The sequence below is a fragment of the Myotis daubentonii genome, chromosome 16, assembly GCF_963259705.1.
Source record: "Myotis daubentonii chromosome 16, mMyoDau2.1, whole genome shotgun sequence".
Lineage (NCBI taxonomy): Eukaryota > Metazoa > Chordata > Mammalia > Chiroptera > Vespertilionidae > Myotis > Myotis daubentonii.
This window is the reverse complement of record NC_081855.1, coordinates 46,286,566-46,295,594: the sequence shown is the minus strand read 5'-3', so window position 1 is coordinate 46,295,594 and position 9,029 is coordinate 46,286,566. Positions and strand designations below refer to the sequence as shown.

The window sequence follows — 9,029 nt, the reverse complement described above, 5'->3', positions numbered from 1 at the left end:
CCCTAGGCACGCACAGACCACCAGGTCTGAGGAAACAACCAGGGAGCCGAGCATGTGGCCAAACCACGGCTGGCCCCACCCTTGGCGATGCCAGCCTGGCATGTGCGCCCTTGGCCAGAGATCCTCCCCCACCTCCCTGACTTGTTAGAGGCCAGGATGACTCAACCCTCCCCAGGGAGCACGTTGAGGGCAAGGTCTGGCCAACACTCACCCATTTTTCTCTTTGGTTGGATAGGAGGTATTCCTGGAAAAGAGGAAAGAAGGAATGAGGGCTGCACCACTTCCCTGGGGCTGGGTGAGGTGGGGAGGGCTCATGGCTCTTTGGGGCTCGGTGCCTGTGTTGGGTCTTCAGTGGAACTGCAGACACTCCCCACTGTCCTCATGTGGCTGAGCTGCTTGGCTGCTCCTGCGGGAGGCAGAGTGGAGGAGTGGGAAGTCATTGGCACCTGGCACCGCCTGGGCATCTGTGCAAAAACATTGAACTTACCTGAACCTTAGTTTCCTCACTCATGCTGAAGGGACTATTCTGAGATTTAATCACATGTGAGCATAGTAGGTGCTCAATAAATATTTCTCTTATACTCCCATCCCCTGCTTCCCATGGGTTGTTGGATTTGCAAGAGAACTCTGAAATGGTCTAAAATTCATTTTATTGAGGAAACTAAGGCCAAAAGTGTTTGGTAACAAGTTGGTTTTCTCTATTTTTATATTTTTTATTATAAAAGCAGTCTTTGAATACTTGCCCACTATAAAAAGAATTATGTAATGGAGAGGCTTGTATAGTAAAAATTAAAGTCCCTCTCTACTCTCTCTCCCTCATCTCCACTTCCTGTCCTAGATATATATATATCATCACTGTTGACAATTTGATAATCATCCTCCTAGAATGTTCCCTATGCATGTGTATGTATGTTTGTATGTCATTTTTTAAAAAACAAGTAGGTTCCTGTCATACATGTTGTTATATAACTTGCTTTTTCCACTTAACCAGTATCTTGGAGAACTTTCTGTAACTTCCCACAGGTCTGCCTCATCCTTTTCTATGGCCACAACGGCTATATATGGATGTGCCTAATATATTTTGACCAGGAAGCTAGGCTTCTGGCTCAGTAAATCTGGCTCTAGAGGATGCAAAGCATTTGCCTCTGCCCTTAGGGTGACTATATTCTCCTACTGAAGGCTTTTATGTTATTTCTAAATTCTTGCCATTGCAGACATGTTGTCAATGAATGCTCAGGTACAACCTCAGGGCTACGTATTTCTACTTGATAGATTCCCTGATGTGCATTCCAACTTCGAGGACTATTGTCAACATTTCCTCTAAATCAGTGATTCTCAACCTTCCTAATGCCGCGACCCTTTAATACAGTTCCTCATGTTGTGGTGACCCCCAATTTCATTGTTACAAATTGAACATAATTAAAGCATAGTGATTAATCACAAAAACAATATGTAATTATATATGTGTATGTGTTTTCCAACGGTCTTAGGCGACCCCTATGAAAGGGTCATTCGACCCCCAAAGGGGTCGCGACCCACAGGTTGAGAACCGCTGCTCTAAATAGACAGGTTATAAAGTGCTAGGCCTTTCATACCCTCACCAACACCACTTAAAAATATACATATAATGTTAACAATAAGAAAAAAAAACTGCTCTCTGTCCAGACTAATATCCTTGTCCCCCCAGGACATGACTCCCACATTGAGGGCCCTCTCAGGGAACGCAGGTTCATTTTAATAACTCTATTGGAGCCCGGCCAGCGTGGCTCAGTGGTTGAGCATCAACCTATGAACCAGGAGGCCACGGTTCAATTCCCGGTCATGGCATATGCCAGGGTTGCTGGCTCGATCCCCAGCATGGGGTGTGTAAGAGGCACCCGATCAATGGTTCTCTCTCATCATTGATGTTTCTCTCTCTCTCTCCCTCTCCCTTCCTCTCTGAAAACAATAAAAATATTTTTTAAAAAATTCATTCTATCGGAAACAAATAGAACTAGAAAGCTTGGACTGTGGCTTGGGTCACATCTAGTCGCTGATCTGTAGCTCCAAATCCATCCACAGTATCAAAGGTAATGACACCAGAGGGTGCAAAACATTGACTTCTACTCTTAGGGTGCCTATATTCCCATATGCCAGAGACATCCCAAGTTTACCTGGTGTAGTTAACACTTCTAGTGTCCTGGTTTGGATCATTTATGTGGACACTCTACCCGACCCCATCGCATGAGCGACCCCTACTGGCCTGGAAGCTAGGAGCCGGCTTGGTGAACCAACCCACTCAGAACCACTCCTCCAGGGGCTGCCCGCCTTTGTCGCTCACCTCCTGCCTGCTTCCCCATCAGCGGAAAGAACTGGCTGGCTTTGTCCCTCTTCACCTCCTGAAGCTGGAGCTGAATGCTGGGGGCAACGCCTTCCCGAAAAGGCAGAGAGTTTGTCAGAGCGAGGGGAAGGCTGGCGGGGAGAAGGTTTCAGTGACATTTGCTCTGTGCTGGCTCAGGGTTCTTTTGCATGTATTACACAATATTATGCAGTAATAATTTAGAGTCAACGTTTCACCTACTGTGTTCCTAGCTCTGTTCTAAGCACTTTAACATTAATTCTCTTTGATCCTCACCAAAACACCATGATGTAAGTACTATTATTGCACCATTTCATTTTTTTAAATATATTTTTATTGATTTCAGAGAGGAAGGGAGAGGGAGAGATAAAAACATCAATGATGAGAGAGAATCCTTGATCAGCTGCCTCCTGCACGCCCCATCCTGGGGATGGAGCCCACAATCGGGCATGTGTCCTGACCAGGAATTGAACCGTGACCTCCTGGTTCATAGATCGATGCTCAACCACTGAGCCACGCCAGCCGGGCATTGTCACCATGTTACAGATGAAAGCGCAGAGAGATTAAGTCATTTGTCCAAGGTCACCAGCTAGGAAGTGAGAGCGGCTCCAGGACTTGAAGCCGTCACCTGCCTCAGAGGCTCAAACACAACAGCATAATTTCGTTTACTCGTCACAGCCACCATATGAAGCAGGGACTATAAGTAATTCCCATTTTGTAGATGGAGGATAAGTGATTTGTCCAAGATCACACAGGAAGTGGTAGAGCTAGGATTGAAACTCAGGCAGTCTGGCTCCAGAGCCTGGATTCTGCTCCACCTGGGGGCATGTCCCCAACATAGACAAGGAGGGGCCGCTGAGGGACTCAGGGTGGGCACCCCGTGGGCAAGGTGAGACTGCTTCCCCTCCCAACCCCACCCTGGTCTCCTTTCTTCCTCGGGCAATCTCTTTCCCCGCCCCGCCCTTGCCCCAGATTCACCCTGCCCTAGAGCCTGGGCCTCCCATGAGGAACGGCCTGTGGCCTGGGGTAGAGGCCACTACTTTGGGCAAAGACATTTTCTTTCTTGATCTAATGTGGTGAAAGTTCTGGACCAAGGGCTATGGATTGAAGTCATTCCTCCATTAGCCTTGGCCAAATTCTCTCCTTCTGTGGCCCCTGCTAAGAGGGGGAGAGGCTCACTGGTGGGAGTGTGACAGTGGGTGACATTCATTAGAACTTCTTCATGTCTCTGCATCCCCGGTGCCTGGCACAGCGCCTGGCAGACAGATGCTCAGCCCGTGTGGGTTAAAGAACACTGAACAAGGGCCTTTCTCTGACAGTGGGAAGAGGGAAGAGGATGGGGTCTCCTTTTCCAGGAAGGCTGAAGACAGGGCGAGCGAGCAAAGTGATGAAGCACCTGCCAGGAGGCTGGGAGCCTGGGGAGCAGGGGGATGGGGGCTCCCTCTTCCATCCCCAGTTTCCCCAGGGGTAGCGCTGGCGCTCCAGGAACCAGCAGGGATCTGGCTGGGGTGCAGAAAACCCCTATTCCTCACATAGTTTGTTTCGTCCCAACTTTTAGGACCAGAGCGGATTTTCTTCTAAGACGTGGACCAATTCAGTCCCTTCCCATCTGTCTCCTCCCCCGGACGTCAGTGGCTGGGGCAGCTTCTCGACTGGAGTCGCCCGGCCTGGCCTGGCCAGGAACCAGAATAGTCTCTCGGGAGATTTGGAGCCATTTCTGGAAAGCTCATGAAAACCACTGTGCCCTGGTAAGAGGCGGCCATCGAATACAAGCTGGGGAGAAGGGCTATTTATAAACTAACGCTCACCTTTCCCTCACCCACTGGGTTTGGGGGGGGGGGGTGGTTCCTAGGAGACATCCTTCACTTTCACTGGGGAAGGACTCCTGCCCCCCTCTAAGCCCTCTCCTTATCCATTTAACCCAGTGGTCGGCAAACTGCGGCTCGCGAGCCACATGCGGCTCTTTGGCCCCTTGAGCGTGGCTCTTCCACAAAATTCTGACTTCTGTGCATGGGCCACGAAGTTTCAATCACACTGGACGTGCGCGCGCCCGCACGTGGCATTTTGTGGAAGAGCCACACTCAAGGGGCCACAGAGCCGCATGTGGCTCTCGAGCCGAAGTTTGCCGACCACTGATTTAACCCAATCACCCTTGAAAACACTGAGGGAAAACTGCAGGCAGGGAGCCTGGGAGCTGGGGAGGGGATTGGATGGCCCCGGGCAGTGCCTCCATCCCTCCCTTCACCACACTCGTCTTAATGGTTCCCGTATTCCAAGCCCTGTGTCTAGGGAAGCAGGGGGATGGGATGCTAATTGAGAATAAAGGAGAATAAGCCGGAGACCAGCTGCCCAGTGAGGTGCTTGCAGGTGGGAAGCGAGCGGTACCAGTTGAAGTTGATGATGTTCCATGTGGCTGCGTAGGGAGCCCCCGTCACAGCACGGCTGCCCTATGCCTGGGGCAGGTCCCCTGATGTTTGGCACAGACTCCGTAAGCTTGAAAAATGCCGTCAGGGTCAGGGTATTTCCCCCCATCTTTTCGGTGAGGAAACTGATCTCCAAAGAGCAGCAGTGACCTTCCCAAGGTCACACGATGTCCGTGGAGAAGCGGAGACTTGAACCCAGGCCTCCCCATCCTTTTGTCTTCTCAACGGCACACACTTCTACGCTCAAACCAGGAAGGGAACCTACCACGAATGGCTGTTCCTTCGATGGCTGTTCCTGTGGCCCGTGTCCTCCCCATCCTGGGACTGGGAGGAGTCAGGCCTGGCCTTGTCCCACTGTCCATCCTCCTGGAAGCCTTCCCTGAGCACCAGTCCTGCCTTCCGGTCTGGTGGCCTCTCCCCCATCTGCCTAGAAGCTCCCCAAGGTCAGGACCTTTGTCTCCCCTACCACATGGGGTGGGACACAGGTGCTAGGTCCCAAACCTCTTGATTTCTCCCCAGCGTTTGTCAGGGAATGAGAGTTCTACGTGTGAGACAAAACAGGGATCCTGCCCAAGTTGCTTCCTTTGAAATTCTGAAAATATCCTCTGAGACCCAGACACATAGTCAGACCTTGGGCAAGGGGTGCAGCTGTGCTTTTGAAAGTGTGTGACCTTGGACAAACGACCTGACTTTTCTGTGTCCAAGTTTCCTTACCTATGAAATGGTACTTTCCCCATAAAGTGGATATGAGAATTAAATGGGTTAATGTTTATGAGGCATTTAGGACATATATGTCAAATAGGTGTTAAATAGGTTCTCTCTCCCTCTCTCTCTCTTTCTCCCCCCCCCCCCCCCCCCAGGCATGTGTCCCTTTAGAGCTCAGTCAGGCCAGGGGCCATGGCCTTGAACCTACCTACAGAGGGGAATCGGACCACCTGCCTTGCAGTGACAGCCTGCTCTCCCCTCAACCACAGATCACCCCCTGCCTTTCCCCAAAGTTACCTCCAGGGTCACGGTTACCAAAGACCCTGCTTCAGTGCCACCGGGTGCCAGTTTCTTGTCACCTGCCCGGGTGCAGGCAGACAGCCCCGTCAGGAGGAGCAGGGCGAGGCAGAGCGGCATGGTGAGTGCAGCTCTGTGCTGGGACCCTCTGGGAGTCCCTCTCAGCTGGCAGGGCCGCCTCCAGCAGGCCAGTCCTCCCTCTGGCTCCTTTGTAGGTGAGGGAGGCTCCACCTGCTCCGTCTTCCTCCAGCTTATCGGCCCTCCCAGGGACATTTCCTGTGACTCCCCTCCCTCCCAGCTGGAAAGGCCAATGATATCGGAGGAGGGACCAGCCCTCCTGCGCCACCGCCCCCAGCACCTGACCCCAGGGCTTAGCGCTCTGATGCCACAGCCGCCTCACCCTCACCGTTGCCTGCTTTCCCTCTGGTGGCAGGTGCACAAGGGGGCAGTGTGTGGGACCTGTGCTTCCAGCTTCCTGACTGCAAGCCCGGGCCTTGTCACCTTGGAAATGGGAGGGGAACTGGGTGGCTCCTCCCTTCCAGGTGCTCTGCCCCGCCCTGAGAGAGGCCTCTCCCCAGAACTTAGCTCGTGTCCCACCCCTGTCTCCCCACTTCCTCAGTGTCCCCTTCTGCCAATAGTCCCATGTGCACACAGGAACACAGGGCTTGCCCTGAGAGAAATAACACAGTGCTTAGCGAAATGAGGCTCCTCACAAGTGGGAACTGGGATTTGCCAGAGAAATGGCTTCCTGCTCGTGTCCTCGGCTCTAAGCTACCTTCCCACTGTTGCCAAAGTGATCTTTCCAAAGCCCTACCTCCAGCTGTTTCTCCTGCTCACATACTTCCAACGTCTCCCCATTGCCCTCAGCATAAAGTTCAAGTTCCCTAATTTGGCACTCAAGGCCCTTCTTCACTTAGTTCTGCCCTGCCTCCCATCCATCATCCATCCATCCATCCATCCATCCATCCATCCATCCATCCGTGTAGAACAAGGGACCTGCGGTCAGAGAGACCTGAATTCCAGTCCTAGCTCCCCCACTAAGTAGCTGTGTGACCTTAGGCACATTACTTAGCCCCTTCAAATCTTAGAATCCTCATCTGTAAAACGAGATTAATAATAGCACTTATTTCCCAAGCTGTTCGAGGATGAAACGAGATAATTCATGTGAAGCACTTAGCACAGTGTGTGATGGTAAATATTTAATACCTGTTAACTATTATTCCCGTTGTAATTGTGGACACTGGGCGAGGCACTCGGCCACAGAAGAGGAATCAGCCGCCTTCTCTGTTTTACAGCATCTCACAGGCCAGGAGAGGGAACCTCTGGTTGGCAGCTAAGCTGTGTTCAGTTAGTGCTGGCATAGAGATGGGAGCCGGGAAGGGTGCGTCCCCTCCCAGTTTGCCCCATAGCCATTCCCTGCCCCGGGATAGGTGAGATTTTTCACCCCCACACTTTGGCCTTTGGCTGTTGCCTCTGCCTGGATCTCCCTTTCCACCTGGTGAACTCCCACCCATCCTTAAAGGTCCAGCTTATGGCTATCTCCTCAGTAGGGTTTTTCTGCCTCTATTCCTAACTCCTGCAAGAATTATTTGGCCCCTTTCCTGGGCTTTCCCAAGTAGCTCTGATTTGTATATACCTCTCAGCTCTCCTTCACTCTCAGGCTGTGTCCTGAGCAGAAGTAGGTGCCAAGAACAAGAATGGAGGCAAAACCAGCCCCTGCTCGGCCCACGGAGCTGCACAGCCTGGTGCCAGCCTGCCAGCCCCTGAAAGAAGGTGCTTTGCTCTATTTCTCCCAGAGGGCCAGTGGGTCTGCCAGATGGGCAGGTGATCATGCCAAGAGCTCTCTGAGAGTGGGCTGTCATACATGTGTACCTGGCACACAGTAGGTCCTTAAGAAACATGCAGTCTTTCTGAGCTCAGGCCAGTGAAGGCAGCGATGAATAAGGGCAAGTATGGAGGTCTGAGGGCGGATAACCATACACACACCTCCTTCCTCCCTTCCAGGAATTTCTTGGGTGGATCCCAAACCTGATGGCTGCAATTTCTAAAATGCAGATCCCCCGGCCTGGCCCTACTCGACACAGCCAGGCCTGGTCTGTGGGTCTGTCTCAACATTCCAGGTGACAGTCACTCCGCCGCCCATAGCACTTCCCAAAGGCAGCCTGCTTACTCCCTCACACTCCACTTGGATGGTTTTGCTTTTCATCACCTTTATGTTACAGATGTGGACACGGAGCGGGCTGGGCTGGCTCTAAGTTACACTGAGAATTGGTGGCAGACGAGAGGCCCCAGTGGGCGGCTTCCCACCTCCCACTGAGGCCGCTGCCCACAAGAGCAAGCAACACAGGGCAGAGTAACAGCCTTAGTCTCTGCTGGGGGAGATGGCCACATGGCCAACCGGTGACCTTGGCACCCAAGGGGCATCTCTGAGCCTGTTTCTCCATTTGCAAATTGGGGCCACCCTTCACTGGGTGGTGGTCAAGATTTCACGAATTCTCACCCGTCAATAGCTCAGCACAGGGCACAGAGTATGTGCTCAATTAATCCTCACTTCATGCTTGTGATTATTTGACCTCTGGAACCCTGGGCCTCAGAGCCGGTTTCCTGGCCCCGCCAGCGCAGGAACCATCCCGCGTGGGGACAGGATGTGGTGGGTGCACAGTGGAGAGGTGGCAGGGGCCTTGGGGCAGAGGAAAGGGAGGTGGGAAGAAGGGAGAGAAAATCCCAAAGATCCGGAAGGCCGGGAGGGACGCGAGGCCCGGGATGGAAACCGCGGCTATTTACGGCACTGCCCTGGGGCTGCGGTCGGGCTGGCGCTCGCAGCCCTGGCGTTGGAGCCCGCCGCCCCGCCCGGTGCCCTCGGCCACCCGGGCATGGCCCTGGCCGGCGTGCCCCGCCTCGCTCCGTCCACGTCCACGCAGCCCTGGCGGGGTGGCTCGGGCCCCGCAGCCAGGGAGGGAGGGGACCCTTGGCTGGCTGCTGGCGGGCGCGGGAGGGCGTGATGAGCCCCCGGGCAGGCTGGGCCTGGGGCGGGCGAGGTCCTTCGAGGCGGGTGCGCCTGGGAGGCGCAGGGTCTGGCCGCGGGGTGGGTCGCGGCGTGGCGCCCCGGGCGCTGGGTGGGCGCTCTGGATTGCCAAAGGCTGCGGTTTGGCTAAGCTTGCGGAGCCGAGAGGAGACTGGGCGCAGGAGGAAAGGAGCTTTTTTAAAAGCGGGGAGAGAACGGAGAAGAGGGAGACGCGAGGAGCGAGGGCGGGATGCGGGCAGGA

The 9,029-nt window shown here is 53.6% G+C and overlaps 1 protein-coding gene across 1 annotated transcript; it reads right to left on the bottom strand.

Moving 5' to 3' along the window:
• Positions 1-311: 311 nt before the first annotated feature.
• On the bottom strand, positions 312-6,007 carry TAC4 (tachykinin precursor 4). Its single transcript, XM_059671681.1, has 4 exons — positions 5,764-6,007; positions 4,724-4,785; positions 2,321-2,451; positions 312-406 (listed from the first exon to the last, which is right to left on the bottom strand). Exons 1-4 carry the CDS (start codon positions 5,881-5,883, stop codon positions 312-314), a joined length of 408 nt encoding a protein of 135 aa, XP_059527664.1. The 5' UTR covers positions 5,884-6,007.
• Positions 6,008-9,029: the final 3,022 nt, after the last annotated feature.